Below are 16,196 nucleotides of genomic sequence, written 5' to 3' on the forward strand. Positions count from 1 at the left end.
AGAGAGAATCTCGGTGAAATTGTCAAGGTGACCGAGGAGAGGAAGACAAGCGAGGTGAGACAAACTTCCCGAGTCGAATCCCGTTGCCGAGAATGCGTCGGAGGAGATGGACAGACGTCTGCTCTCTTCCCCTCACGATCACCGGTCGGCCGCAATTAAAATCGAAGGGTCGCATCTCTGAGGCATGTGCATCTCTCGACGTACACGGCAGCTGCGTGCCTTCATCTTGGTTTCCTACTACAAACACAGTATCGCGACCTCTCGCTGCTTTCATAATGTACGAATACAAGCGTATTTATCAACGTTAATTTTAAAATCCATAAATAAACTTACAAATAACGCTCGTTTTGTTTTTTCGATTATTTGCACGATAGTATTCTATCGATAAAAGCATTGAAAAAAAAACTGGACAAAATTAAATGTGATGTATACTTAACAATGATAAAAATATTTTCTGCTTTTCTCTTTCTCTTCGCATATTTTTTCATTTAATATAATTATGGATTACTAATAAAATTAGCAAAATAAAATGTTTAGGAACAAAGAATGCTTTGTATATTAAGGAGGGATGTGAAAAAATGACAAAACAATTCAAGAATTATTTTTTTTAAAGGAAAATACATATATAAATATCACTATTTTTAAATATTTCTTTTGAATTAAATAAATTATTTACGAAATTATTTCTTGTTTTAATTACAGATTATACACTAAATTCTTATCTACATATAATGTTGCTTTATTTTTTATTTAATTAAAATATTATTACTTACTTAAAATATGTAATGTGATTACATATATATATACATATATATATATATTTTTTTTATCAAAATATAGATCATATATATATATATATATATATATATATATATATATATATATATATATAATTTTATATTTATATATGTACTATATTTTTTATGTATATATGTATATAAAATTATAAGTGTAAAATTTTTAAAATATTATTATTATATATGAAAAATTTAGGTATTTATAAATAATTGACATTTATGAAAATATATATGTTGAAAATATATATGTTTCAATCTCATCTTTATCGATTATTATGTATATATATGTTATGTATATTATAATGCATGTAAGTAAATTGTTTGGCAATAAACGTAAATAAAGTAAATTTTTAAGCAATAAACGAATTGATCAAAATGAAATTAAAACATTTTCAAAATGTAGATTATATATATATATATATATATATATATATATATATATATATATATACATAAAATAATATAATACATAATACATACAATATAATACATAATGTATACATAAAATAATATAATATGTATATATATAAAATTATATATATACATATATAATTTACATTTTGAAAATATGTTTTAATCTTATTTTGATCGATTCGTTTATTGCTTAAAGATATCCAATATAGATAAACAATTCACATTTACATGCATTATAATATATACATAATAATCGATCAAGATGAGATTAAAACATATATATTTTCATAAATGCAAGTTATTTATAAATACTTAAATTTTTCATATATAATAATAATAGTAATATTTTAAAAATTGTACATTTTAAACACATTGCATAATATATATATATATAAATTTTTAACAAAACATAAGAATAAAATAGAATTTATAACTCATCTCTTTCTCTTTCTTGAAAAATATCTGGTTTTCGCACGCTTCCCGCATACAATACTATTCCATTTATTTCGATAACAAACATGAATGAACGATCTATGATGAAATCCTTTGGACGAGATGCCATTTTTTCTGATTTTTTTTCGGCAACTACAGTTAATAATATTTTGTTGTAATGCTTATAATATTCATTTAGAGTCTTTTATTATTCATAGATGGATAAATTACCTGTTGTAATGGAACTGTTTTCGTTAAATTCTATAGAAACCTTTTGAATGATTTCGTTCACCTTTAGAGGAACACTCGATTGTACAATCTCTATTATTTGATTCTGATTCTCCTACAAATAGTTATTAATTTCAGCTTCTTAGAATTTATCTGAATTATCTTTTCCATAATTATAATTTAATTAATTCGTTAAATACTCACTTTACGTATGCCATGTTGTAAACTATGAGTAATTTCAAACTTAAACTTAGGTAAATATAATTGCCAGATGTAAGTATATTCGCCAATCTTTTTGAGCTTATTTCTATAATTTTGGAATATTAAAAAATCAAACCTTTTTTCCAGATCCTCCAATTTTATCTTTCTAGTTGGCAAAAATGTTATCATTGTAATGTTCTTACTCTATAAGATTATGTTTTGATTTAATTTTATTCTTGAAAGTTTCCTTATAAATAATTATTAATTGTAATTTTTTTATAAATTGTTTACCAATGGAATTTCAATAAATATCGTATGCCAATCTCGTATATAAGCACACTTATATAGCGACTTCTTAAATTTAATCATTGGAACGTAATATGATTCTGTTTGAGAAACGTAAAATCTGCGTTTCTCTGTATTTCCTTCGAGTGCATTTAGCAATCTATTATTGAAATAAGCACCAGTTACCAACACAAATGTTGTATCTTTTTCGATATCATCTATTCAAATGAAATATTTTATTGAAGTTGAATATTTTATTGAAGTTATATGAATATTGAAGTTATATGAATATGAATATTTTATTAAAGTTTTGCAGAAACTCTCTCTCCCTCTCTCTCTCTCTCTCTCTCTCTCTCTCTCTCTCTCTCTCTCTATCTCTAATCTTTGTATACTTAATTATTAAAATGTTGTAAAATATTGTAAAATATACCTGGAAAAATTACGTCTAGTATCTTATTATTTGTTGCCTTTTGGGCCCATAAATTGATAGTTTCCGCAACATGAATGTTATTTTGAAAATCAATGTTTGAAATCGGAATTTTATTGTTGAACAATGATAAAAAATGAGATGATAATTTAATCTTATTTGAAACATATATTGCATTTGTTACATGCAAGTCATTTTTAATATCCTAAACATGTATAAATATGTTATTATTCAGAAGAATTTTACACCATACGTGTATATATACACACACACACACACACACACATTTATATAATATAGTTTGTCCTTTATCTTACATTTCTTTTTTTTAACAATTGAATTAGAGTTTTATATTTGTAAGGAGCAGTAGGAGATACTTTATATACAATTCCCAAAAGATAATCCAAATACATATTCTGTTCCGTTAGTCTGAAATTGTTGTCGTCTTGAGGGACGTCTTGAAGAAGTAAGGACAATAATGTAAATAAATCTGCCTCGCTTGTTGGTTTCTGTGACAAAACATAAATTAAAAGGAAACTTAAAACTTATAGAAAATAAAAATAAATTAATTACATACCGGAAAAGTTTCATTAGGTGTATGTTTGAACTTTAGATATGTTATAAAAGCTGCAGATACATTTCTAAAAGTACTTGATGAATAGTATGTATTTTCCATGGATAATATGCCTTTAGAACACATTATTAATGTACCGATAATGGTGATAATGATCATAAATAACGCTGTAAGGAATTCATTTGAGTATAAAATTAAAAAGGAACTATTTTAGATTATATGTACCAATATACTTATTTTAAATTATATTAATAATTTATGACAAAACTAGCGAAATTTAACTATGTACGTATGTAATTATATGTACATCATTTTTATAAGAAACATTTGACATTTTTTATTATTACCTGTTATGCGCATTGTGACAACTATATATGATAGCTTTTTCTGTTTTTTTTCTTGTTATATTAGTAAAGTCCGTTATGAGAGTAGCTGCAAAATACTTGTAGAAATCTTCAAAATTCAGAAACGTAAAACTGATTTAATTTAATTTTAATCAAAAATCATCTTCTTTTACTTCGATTAAATGCTAGCTGCGTTGTTTTCGTGTCAACCGTTAAAAGAAATTGAAAAAATGAGAAAAAAATGTCAGAAGAAGAACATTAGATTCGAAAATCAAGCTAATCTCACATGACTTTATAGATGGTCTTGAATTAATTTCAACAGTGATGATTTCCAATTTTGGAGAAAAATTTTCCTACGAGATTTCCTGCACTCTTTCTACTGCTATGATTTAGAATATGTTTATACCAGCGATGACGGAACAGAACTGATATGTATTTATACGTGTTTGCTTGTGTCTCTACAGTAGTTGTTAAGTAGTGTTGTTTGTGGTGTTGTATAGCGGTTATTGGAATTGAGATAATACAAAGGAAAAAAAAGAAATAGAATTCCTAAAGTTTTGTGTTATTCTTACTCTTTGAATTTTACACTTTATCATCCGTATATCTGACATTTAATATTTCGGGAAATTTAAATTTTATTTTTAACAGTTTGAGAGTTTTATCAGTTTTTTAGTTAAATGATGACTCTTTTAAGGATTGCACATTTCAGTATTGACTCAATAGATCATATTGGCAACTTTTATTTAAAATTTAATAAAATAATTTTTTATGTCTCTCTCTAAAATACTTAAAATAAATATTAAACATATAAGAATTGCAATAAAATTTTTGTATATATTTTCTTTCTCGAAAACCTGATATGATCGTTTTATTCTATTAAAAATAAGTAAGGTATAATTTAATCGTTGGATTTCAAAAAATTATGTAATTTCATCAAAAATTATAAATGATTAAAGTATCCAAAAAAATTGACTTTATTCAAATTATATAAAAAAATTCAAACAACTCAGTAAAAAATATCAATTAAAATATAACCAAATATACGAAGAAGAAAGTAAGAGTCTTTTGGATATATTAAATTATTATTCAACGAAAGAAAAAATATAGAGATTGATAGTTTTGCCATATGATTTCGTGCACAACTACATTCTTCCTCTGAAGATTACAATAAAATAACTATAATTCTCTACATAAAACATTATTAATATGTATAATGAAATAATATTTTTGTTACCCTATGATCGCAAGAACTGTATAAAAAGATGTATAAAAAGAAAGAAAATATTTCCAAAGAATTTACGTCAAGATTTCATGTTACTTGAATATAATTAGCTGTATTGATACGATTGTGATCGACTGAAAACTTGCCTCGTCAGATTCACCAGCGTTGTAAGCAGCTCTTTACAGTCGGCACTCGAGTAAAGAAGCACGACTCCCTTGCCAATTTCCAGACTCCTTGTTCCTGACTATTAGTACCCGGTGTCAGGTCATGTTTTGTGTGTTGACTAACACGGAAAAATGTTCTTCGAACCCGCACGCTCGTTCGCGTTTATGTATGTTGTACCGGGGATAGCGTTAGGTTACACGCATCGGCATAATTGCCCGGTAATTATTCATTACGTTTATGTACCATGTTATTCAATAACCTCAGGCCCTGTAATTTACTTACGATTGAACATTTCACGCTTCGCAATGGCTTACTCGCCGCTCGGTCGCTTGAGCGCGGTACGTTCGCCATTAGCGAAGCTACAGCGCGCATATGCTCAGCAATCTTGCATTGTTATGCATTTATAGTCACTTGGATCATAGAAAATTTGCGAATCATATGAGAAAGTGCGCGCGCGAAAAATATTTGTCAAGATTTTTTTCACAAACATATGGAGATGGAACAATATGTAAACTCTATAATTAGCATAAACGGTTATTAAAATTATTATAATTAAAATTATTATATTAAAATTATTATAATTAAAGTTATTATAATTGAAATATAATCATGTGTCAATTTATTAGAAGCTTTCAGAAGCTAGCTGATTATACAATAGGAGGGAATTTCTAAATAAATAATTCTTTAAATAAATTTTAGTGTGATGTAGTCAATTTGTCAAGTTAATTTTTTTATTATATTTCACACTTTAAAATATCACATAAAATCTAATTATAATTCAATGCACTAAATTGTGCGCATTATTTCACGATCTGTAAAGGAAATCATTGAAATCTACAAGCGTATCTAATTTGAATCTGGAATATCTAAACAGTTTAATTTTAACGTATATGCACAAATATTTCATCTTATTTAAATAAACTAGAAAATTGATTCCTATATTTAAAATGCATATTATGAGTTTATTATATTTTGTTACATCTACTTTCATTATAATCTAATCAATTATAATCTAATTATAATCTAATCAATGATAAATAACAATTAAAAAAAATTGTATTTTTCAAAATAGTGCATCAAGAATTTTTTATTGTCTTTTATTGTCGAAATATATTAATTATACATGAGAATATTCTTTCGAAAGAAATATCTTTCGAAAAATTTCATAAGGAAATACATCCTTAATGCGTATAGTAACGTAATTCTCACGGGTCCAATAACGATGACTTTAAATCGAACATAATTGATCATGCTGCTGGCATAGCTCTCCCACATTAATGTGGAACAGTTAGTGCAATGAAATGATGGCTGTCATTTTCACACTTGCGAAATGTATCATACTAGCGACGATCGAGCATTTATCGTTTGCATTTCATTAACATATCGCCTATATCGTCATTCTATCTCTCTCGATGCATTCTCTCGAGTTACACAATACAAATCATTTTTTATAATTACATATACATTTAATCAGATGCGAAAATCTGAAAATTCAAATGTTGCACTCACGTACACGTGTCATTAGCAATCAGCGTTCGATAATCTCAATTAGTCGCTAGTTCTTGAAACAACGTTTTCGCGTCGACTCGTGTGTGCGACACTCGTACAGGCCGCGGCCATTTATGGCGATTTTAACCATTATATTACGATATCTATGGCATAATGAAGGTGAGTTTTTCTCGCGGTTAGCCTAGTCGAGAGTGAGCTCCTCGACCCGTTGTCGCCGTGGCACATAAGCAGTTCCAATTCTCACGGTGTCCTTTATGGAACGGTCACCACGAGACTCCCACCATCGACACGCAAGATCACTCGAGTTTCTTTTCGCTTTTTTATCGGTCCGCGTTTTCCCCGCCATCGAAGAGTAATCGTCGCAAAGAATCACTATCGCGACGAGTATTTCAGTTAGCGAGGAGAGTTCACTTACGTTTATTGATTCCACATTGAATAAATATATATATCTGCATATTTCTTAATGACTTGCAATTATTTTTACATACAAAAGAGTGTAAAAAATTCGCTAAATATTTACGATACAATTTCAAAAATTTCGGCCAAGAAAGCCAGATTAAATATGACTAAAATTATATATATTGCATAGCGAGAACTAATGGGACACATTTATTTATAAATTCAATCAACTAATATCATCGATATGATTTTACTTTTCCATTCAGGTCCCTTTTCCTATTTTTAGTATCTCTAAAGTCCGCGCATCTTGTGTCCGGTCTTTCTTTCCGCGGCGTCCTTATCCTTATTATTCCATCGGACATGTCCAAGTGAAATCCGGTGAAAGGTATAGCGGACCGGCGGTAGGAGGACATTACATTCTTCGTACTTAGTCGTTCCTTCATCCTCTCCCTCGCCGCCCCTTGTCCTCAACCGTACGTCGTTCGCTTCCACCCGATTCCACCCCTCCTATTCTCGCGTTGAGTGAAAAGTTTTACTCGGGATATTACGCCTCAGCCTCCCGTGACGTCGAAGGATTCCGCACCCTCCTCGTCCTGCGATCGTCCTGGCTGCCTACGCGGTTCCTCCCTTCAACCCCTGCAACCTCTTCTCTTCCTCCAACGCGGCCGGTCCTCTTTCTCTCATCTCTCCTACCTCCTTTCTCTCCTGGTCCACGGCTTCCTTTCGCCGGGAGAAAAGCGGCGCAAACATAATATCATTACTATTTCGAAGTCCCGTTTTCTTATGAGTTCGAGAGAACATAATGTACCTAGCCTGAGGTCCTTTGTTTGCCATTCTCGTTGTTTCTCGGGGCAAGTGTAGTCGACTCTCCCCTTTCTTCCCTCTCCCTCCCGCTATGCTCCGACGAGAGAGGCGGAAAACTTTTCGTTGCTCGCCCTCCCATCCTCTGTTCGCGTGTGTACTGCGATCGTCTGCGTAGATTGTGAATGATTAAAAATTTACGTTGAAGGGGATTACAGCTATTTACGCTTCCGAGAGGTCGAATTTGAACGATTTAGATACAAGGATATTCTTTTGCTGGTTGCATAAGATGAGACAAAATATTTTTGTACAAAATAATCGTCAGAAGCCAAGGAATATTTAGTAATAATTAATATATTAGAATGTGTGGAAGAAGTAAAACAATCTCAGATTTGGGTTCTGAGTGCATTAAAGCATCTGCGATAACTTTATCGGCAACTGAAAACTGCAACGAAATACGTACTTGGCTTAGCAGGCGTGATAGCTGTCGGAATCCGGTCGTTTATCTTTCAAGGTAGCTTTAAATTGAAATTGTTAAATCGTCCGTATTATATAACGTATGAAACTTCATACATCTTATACCATCAGTTTTAATTTCTCAGATAACGTATTTTGTATCCGAGTGTGTTTCAACACTTGGCTATTACTACTTTTTAATTGAAAAGGATAGCATCACCATCAATTACAAATTAAATGATAACAGGCAAATCTAATCGTTCATCTATGTAAACAATATTATAAGTAAATATCAAAAATACAGTATTTATACTAGCATTTTCACTCTTGCTGTTCCAAACTCGTAATGCGATTCGCCATTTTTTAGAAACGCGAAGAAGGTGATGTAAAAAGATCCACCCTCGAGGAGTTCGAGGGATGCTCGCGTAAGCGAAGACGAAGGGCGATAGGCTACGACAGCGAGAAGGGTTTCTCGTGGAGGGATGAAACCGACGGCTTGGTGGGGTTCGCCGTGGATCTGCATACGATCGCGCACACGCATACGACGCGCATAAATTTGCGCTCGTGTGCGTGACAAGCAGGTCGCGGAAGGGAAAGCGGGACGCAAGGAGCTTTTACGGAGAGAATCGTCGCGTTGCTATCGACCAATCGTTGGCAGACCTGCGTACATCAGCGTGCCGCCTATAGGCCACCCCTGCCTGCCACCCCCCGGCCATATTGTAAAATATGGATCGCGGAGGTGTACAACACCCCACCCGCCTCGAGAACAACCCCCGACCACTGCTCGCACCCCTGACTGCTTTCTAACATTGCCTCGCGCCAGGCACTCGCTTGTACTAGTGTCGGGAAAGAAGTCTCGTCTTGGAAAGAAAGCAACGAGATGCTTGATTTTTCTACATAATTTCTTTTAAATAAAAAGAAATTTATTTCACTCGAAAAAATACATATATAAGTAATGTAAAAATTAATAAATTCCGAGGAACGACTTTCTACAGGCTAGAAATCCAATCGATTCAATCCATAGTTTCAATGCAGGATTTTGTTTAAAAATAAAATATCTTGAAATGTGAAAAATTGAAAAAAAAATTTACATTATTGAGAAGATGTAGCGGATATTGCTGAACAAGAAAATATTCGTATTGACGTGGCACGGCGCGAACCATGTCTTTTTGCGACTTTGTCACTTTTCGCTCGCCCGCCTGTAATTGTTACTCTTTACGACAGAGAAGAATCGTTGTTAGCCGTTGGAGAGGAATTCCAGCGACTTCCGCATTTTGCAGGATAAAGGAAACGCCACTGAGGCGTGTATAAAGACAAGTCAACCATGTGGAGCTATGCCTTAGTTATAGCTTCGTAAAATGGATATCATGAGATCAGCGATGAAAAAGTGCATTTTACTCGCTTTTCATGGCTATTAGTGCAACAATAAAGTATAATTTGCGTTGACACGTATATTTCACGATGATCTAAAATCATTCCCAGTCCTTTCCTTTATCATGTTACTCGCCGAATCTTACAAATAGGTTTAAGCTCGAGTATTTTCCATGAAATATGTTGTTTTTTTTTACGATCGTGAAATAATTGTTTCATATAAAAAGAAGGATCCTTTGTGTCTCTTGTGAAGAGACGTAAAATATATGTTATATATATAACATGTTACATGTATAAACATTATAATGTTGTGTAAAATTGTTATATAATAATTATTTTAATTTCATGGATGTATTTATGTATTCAAATTGACGTGTGTCTAGTTCTCCGTTATTGTATTTCTTGGCAGACAGCTTGTCAACGAAACGTTAAACGAACGAAGACATGGGTAAAGGGTATAGAGAATTTACACCATTTTTCTCGCTTCGAGAAATTTACGGCGCCTGGCGTTGCTCCAGACTCGTAATTTCGCCTTTGAAATAAACATCCGGATGAGATATCGCGATCTTATCGGATTGAAGTTATCGGGCTGACATTGTTGTACGTAATAGAGTTATTTACGTAGTTACGCACGCATGGCATGATCAATAAATTCGTGTGTACGTATTTATGTTTCGCGCGAGACGTAATACAAGTGAGATTTATATGTTATTTGTATTTTTATATTTTGTGTATATATGACTTGTTTCTATAAATATCAAAATTTTTGATATACAATATGTTGTTTTTAAATCTCTCTAATAATTTTGATAAGTCGATATCTGAACTCGTAATAATTTAAAGAAAACAGTTATCTAAAATCTTAATTATCTTTCACGATAAAAATTACTTATTATAATAAATTTTTGTAATGCAACATGTGTTTAACTATATCAATAATATCAAACATTCATTATTAAAAATTGTCCTTCTATAAAATATATTAAATAATTTCGCAAATTTTATCTTTTTCAATTATAACTTTAATTCTCGCTTCTGAAAAAAAGAATCGATTAAACTCTTAATTTTAAATATTACAATAACTAGAAGAAACACGGCCCATATTTAAAATTTGTAATAAATATCGATATCGCGCGTTAATTCGCATTAAAGTCTTGCAAATTCCGAAGCCATGTTTGTGCTCCTGCGACTAAGAATCACGTCCGCGAGCGCATCATCAGGTCGTAGCGGCGGCGAGGATCAAAGGACGCCCCCACACGCTGGCGGTCTCGTCGTAGAAATGCCACCGTCTCGCTTTATCGTCCGCCGGAGGTCTATCCGTTCATCTCCATGCATGCATGCGTGCACGCACGCACGCACGCACGCATGCACGCACATCACAGGCGACAGTTGCCGTATTATGCATTTGTCCCCACCGAGTATACGGCGGCAAGTCATTAAAGGCGACAAGCGCAGCGACGATTCGCACCTGTATCGAAAATGGCACGTCGCCTATCGCCTGTCGCTCGAAGAGGGCATCAGGAAGTAAGAATAAGATACCTTTTCGAAATTCTCCCATATTGCATCATTTGCAATTTCTTTCGCTTCTTGCTCATTAATGCCGAAGAGCAAGAGAATGCGTTTACTTTACGAAATACATATTATTTTATTAATAACAAATCTATAAAAATAGAGAGAAAGAAAGAGTTTAACTTTAGAAATAAAAAATATACATGTATAAATTTTGAAATTTATTTACGAAAATAATAAAATAAATTTAGAAGGCCGAGAGAGAGGAGAGAGAGAGAGATAATTAAAAAAATTGCATTTTAAAAAACTTTTAATAAATAGAAAAATTGATAAAATCGCTCATAGAATCCATAAATGAAAGCATCTATAGAATTTAGCATATTTATGCACCGTTAAATCATGTCGCGATTTAAATTCGAATTCTCGCATACGTCGGCTTAAACAATTAGATATCGCTTACTAAGATAAATCTCGATTTTCAGTACTTAAGTGACAGCGATGACCATTAATCTACTCGATCGGCGGAATCACGACACCGATCTCTTCCGAGCTTCTAACGAGCGGGCATAATGCCAGCCTTTGCTTGCGAGGATCCGTTCAATCTTTTCGTTCTCATTTTATTCCAAAGAGATGCGGTTTTTGATTTGGAGCAGACATTATTACATCCACATGTAAGTCTTCGAATATTTAACATATGTTGTTTAAAAATCTTCCTTATCTATATTATAATTGTGTCTAATTTATATAATTCTCTTTCTTTCTCTTTCTCTCTTTCTTAAATATTTAAAAAAATAAAATTTTTGTATCTTTTGGTTAAAAATTACATCTCGAATATTTCTGATCTTCGCTATAATAACTTGCTATAACTGCGAGTTTTATTCGATCACAAGTAACGCTCGTATTTTTGCACATTATCCATGTATTACGATTATATGCGTACGCGCGCACTCCTACATTCGTCGATGTACGTATGTGTATGCCGCGCATGAAAAAGTGAAGATAAAAGGCCAGATCTGGAGGGTGGTTGATATCTGCGAGAGGGCTAGTGACCAGCCACCTCTATAGTCCGTATAACACCGATAATGGGCGACCGACCATCATAAACTCTCGGTCTTTCTCTCGTGAAAATATTCCTCTTCCTCCCACGCACAAGTATTTTCTGCCTAGTTTTAAAATTGTTTATAAGGATTGTTGATCATCTCGTCCTTTCTCATTGGCCGTTGTTACTTATTTACTTGTGTTTCTTTACAAGTTTGGAATTTCGAAATCAATAATAAAGATTCGGTCCACAAAGAAGATTTATAAAAATAAGAAAGTTGTACACTTTTTATCTATTCTTTACTGGTGTATAATAAAGTTAAACAAAATAATGTTTATACAAGAGAAAGAATTAAGACATTTACTATAATTTTTTGTTTTGAATACGATTCTGTCAAATTCAAAATGCATTAAAATTTTATAAGTACATAAATTTTTATAAAAATTCGAACATTTTTATTAGTCATACCTATATCATATTAATTCCATCATTTTGAATTTGTCATCAGATTCATAGTTAGCTTTAAGAAATCTTTAAGTTTGAATAAACATAATTGAAAATTATTTGTTAGAGTCTCTGATCTAATTCGCAACTTTTTTGCAATAGATTTTATATTTAATATTGTGAATATCTTATCAATCATAATCGAAAGGCCTAACAACATATTTAACTTTGATTGCAACACAATTTCCTTCATATATATCATATAACTGTAACATAATAAAATACATGTTAAAAAGTAAGTCTTTTTATAATTTTAATATCAAATTTTTCAAAATTGTGACATAATGTAGCAGTTTAGAAGACGAAATCGAATTTAAAAATAACTACAGAAAATGATTATTTTCTTTTCTATATTATTTTTTATTAAAATATATAATTGTGTAAAGCAAGCATTATTTTTATAGTATTTGAAGTTTCTTATTACTATATCAAATAACTTCAAATATGCAATTTCTGCTTTGCTATGTACAAAATAAAAGTGCCCGCCACACGAATAGTTAAACTTGAATCTAACAGTTATCGTGACGTATAACGATCAACCGGGTGGATGCTTCCCACATTAATGTTAGTTTACCGCGGTATTTTTTTACGATTGCGTTCTGCGCACGTCGATAGCAAAATCCTGTGGCCAGGGAAAAAAAATTCCCAGCTTCCCCGGACTTTACGATCGACTTGTCGTATAAGCAGCACGACGACGCGTCGCGGAAATGGTTTGAGAGTGGAGCGTGTATTCGTGCACAACCGGGTGTGCGGCTGAGTAATTATTACTTGGACGATATATGACAGGGGGGCGTTTTGTAGCCTGGCGCTCGTCGTCGCTCCGATTTTAAAGCAGGATTATTGTTTTTACAGCCAACCCTCACCGCGGTCATCGTCGGTGTAATATCGCGGATTTTACCCCCGTCGCGCTTCCCTAACGACCTCCGTTTCCGGAAGGAAAGGACGCGAATCGTCACGCAAAGATCGGAGGACGTCGCTTCTGCGGTTTTAATAGCGGATCGCCGCGGGTTAATAATGGATTTTCAACCCGTCCTTACCTTTACGAGACCCTTTACACGACCACCGCGCCTACCTGCTGTATATATACATGCGGGATAAGGCGAGCATGCGGATCGATGTATGATTCGAAGTGGTTTTGTGCCGCTTTTTGCCATTAAGTTTCCCTAAATGCGTGTTACAGTTGGACGCTCTGGGTGGTAGCGATAGATATATCGTACGAACGAGATATATCGGTTGCGCGCAATACCTTGGATTTTTTCGATTGTGTGTGCATGAGTATGTGTGGATCTGGCTTTCTTAATTCTTCTTCCTTTCCATTCTCCCCCTATAAGCGACTTCAATAACATATACATTGTGTATCTCTATTTACTCTTTATAACAATTGAAAAAATTGCTGTAAGAACTGTACATTTTTAAAAACGAAAAGAATGAAAATGTAAGAAATATTTCTACCAATAGATTAGTCGTAAATGGAATCATTTTTTTCACTTATCGCAATGTTTAAAATTAAGTAAATGTTATCCAAATCGGTTTGTGTATTTTGGAGAATCATTATATTTTGGTAGATACTATTGAAATTCGAATGAATCTTGCTTGAGAACAAGTTGCGAGCTTTTGCAAGTCGACTACACGTATAGCGGACATAATCGTACCCACGTGTATGTGTATGTATGTACCAGAGCACACACATACTCGTTCGAGTGCACATAGAAATCTGTGTCCTACTACTCGTCCCGATGGGCGGAGCGCATAGCAAAGACTTTGCATACTTGATGAGCACTCGAGATGGAGGCGGTGATGCAGTTTGCATACGGTTACGGTGGCGCAGCCTCTTCATTGGTCCAGAAACATCTCGCTGCATCTCCCTACTGCTGCTGCCGCGCTGTTTTCCTCTCCCACTACTTCGACCCTTCTCCCGCTTATCTCATCGTCTTGGTCCAGCGCGTTTGCGACTACGGTAAGCATGTAGCGATGGATTGGATCGTCACATAATGCAACCCGTGACTGCAATAATGAACTATCACCGTGCAATTTAACGTTATGGGTCAATCGCATCAATTCCTTGTTCCATGCGTTAAATATAATATTTCCTACGCTCATGAATTTCCATCTCATAGATCGCATATTTTATATAAATATACTTTTACATGCATAATTGCCACAAAGTTTTATGTATCTCTGAATTTTTATATTAAAAAAATTTTTAAATAAATTTATTATTCTTTTCTTACATGTAAAACATTTTCCATTCTAAACAGCAAGTTAATCAGCTTCATATGATATGATATACAATAGTAAATACAGTTGAGACTTATATGTGATGCATCGGGTGAAAGATGTTTCAGTCCGCGATGCGTTCGCGACTGTCGCTGCGAGACGGCGGATAACATGTCATCGAAACGAGCCGACCGGAGAAGAAGGCGGGATACCGGGATAAATACGAAATCGATGATAAACTGACCGGTCCGTAGGTGGTTTCGTGGTAGGGGTAGAACGACACCTCCTTAGAGTCGGAATAGCTCCGTATATACAACGACCTATGGTATCGTGGCTCGTACGGGTTCTCAAGCTACTTTTTGCTTCCCACGGTTCTGGATCTCGTCGCGACTTCTACATTCCATGGGACAAGTGCGTGCAACTACGTAGTTGCGATCCGAGCAAACGGGATGGACTCGAATCTCCCGAATCTTCGCGCATCTTCTCTTCATACATTAACGTAGATGAATATAATGAATTAGAGATTTTTTTAATATGTCGCAAATGCTAATTTAACAAATTGTAATATTGTAATTGAAATATTGTAATATTGTAATTGAAATATTGTAATATTGTAATTGATGCGTGTTACATTAACGTAGTTAGTCACGTTACAATTATTCAACGCCAGTTTCTATCTTAAAAGATACTGATCTGATGATCAAGTTAATATAACGATAGAATATTAAAATGCAATAAATAGGCCTATATTTCTATTAAGGCAATTTAACGGGCGCATAAGTTGATCATAATGAAGATAAACGACAGGATGCCGTCGAAATTACGTTAATTTATCAATTAGAGTCGGCGGAGCTGTTCGCGTTAGCGTTTGTGGAAACGATCGACAGCTAATTACTCCTATGGTATGGCTCCCTGATGATTGCCCAACCTAGCTCAATTGCTTTAACCAACTCAAGCGATTGCGTGACTTCTAAGTACCTTTTAAGCAATCCAGCGAGAAGAGAATCTAGATAGATCGTAAATCACTCTATCCTCTAGGCCTCAGTCTAACCGATGGTCATCTCCGATTCGCATCACTACATATATTCAGAGTCTTGAATAATAATTCGATTGATACAGGGGACATTGGACAAAAAATTATTTTTATGAATTATATCGTTGTTTCTATCAACATCGCATTTGCATCTATTTTCAGTATCATCCCTTTAATACGATCGATAACTATCATGCGCATCCGCTTGGAAGTTAAATTACCCGTGTATCGCTCGATCGAAGCATTATCTCGGGGGTCAACGACATTCT

At 33.5% G+C, this 16,196-nt stretch overlaps 1 protein-coding gene and 1 long non-coding RNA gene across 2 annotated transcripts in view; both read right to left on the reverse strand.

The window, feature by feature from the left end:
• Positions 1 to 1,579: 1,579 nt before the first annotated feature.
• Positions 1,580 to 5,053, reverse strand: LOC145977202 (antichymotrypsin-2-like). Its single transcript, XM_083108989.1, has 9 exons — positions 4,937 to 5,053; positions 3,706 to 3,811; positions 3,362 to 3,525; positions 3,102 to 3,293; positions 2,788 to 2,989; positions 2,364 to 2,575; positions 2,076 to 2,276; positions 1,875 to 1,986; positions 1,580 to 1,796 (listed from the first exon to the last, which is right to left on the reverse strand). Exons 2-9 carry the CDS (start codon positions 3,716 to 3,718, stop codon positions 1,639 to 1,641), a joined length of 1,254 nt encoding a protein of 417 aa, XP_082965115.1. The 5' UTR covers positions 3,719 to 3,811; positions 4,937 to 5,053; the 3' UTR covers positions 1,580 to 1,638.
• Positions 5,054 to 6,175: 1,122 nt separating this feature from the next.
• Positions 6,176 to 16,196, reverse strand: part of LOC145976859 (uncharacterized) — a 77,110-nt gene continuing 67,089 nt past the window's right edge. The window contains exons 3-4 of the long non-coding RNA XR_014440329.1: positions 7,806 to 7,968; positions 6,176 to 7,717 (exon numbers count right to left, since the gene is read on the reverse strand). This is a non-coding gene — a long non-coding RNA (uncharacterized LOC145976859). The remainder of the gene's footprint in view (positions 7,718 to 7,805; positions 7,969 to 16,196) is intronic.

Source organism: Camponotus vicinus, unplaced genomic scaffold (assembly GCF_025532165.1).
Source record: "Camponotus vicinus isolate PSW18456_S1 unplaced genomic scaffold, iyCamVici1.0 SCAF_9, whole genome shotgun sequence".
NCBI lineage: Eukaryota > Metazoa > Arthropoda > Insecta > Hymenoptera > Formicidae > Camponotus > Camponotus vicinus.

Bases quoted from the DNA above. Each gene is read 5' to 3' on its own strand.
- LOC145977202 (XM_083108989.1), bottom strand. The intron at 3,294-3,361 runs GTATGTAATTAA...GTTTTGTCACAG, and splicing joins CACCTAATGAAACTTTTCCG to AAACCAACAAGCGAGGCAGA. The intron at 2,576-2,787 runs GTATATTTTACA...TCATTTGAATAG, and splicing joins ACTAGACGTAATTTTTCCAG to ATGATATCGAAAAAGATACA.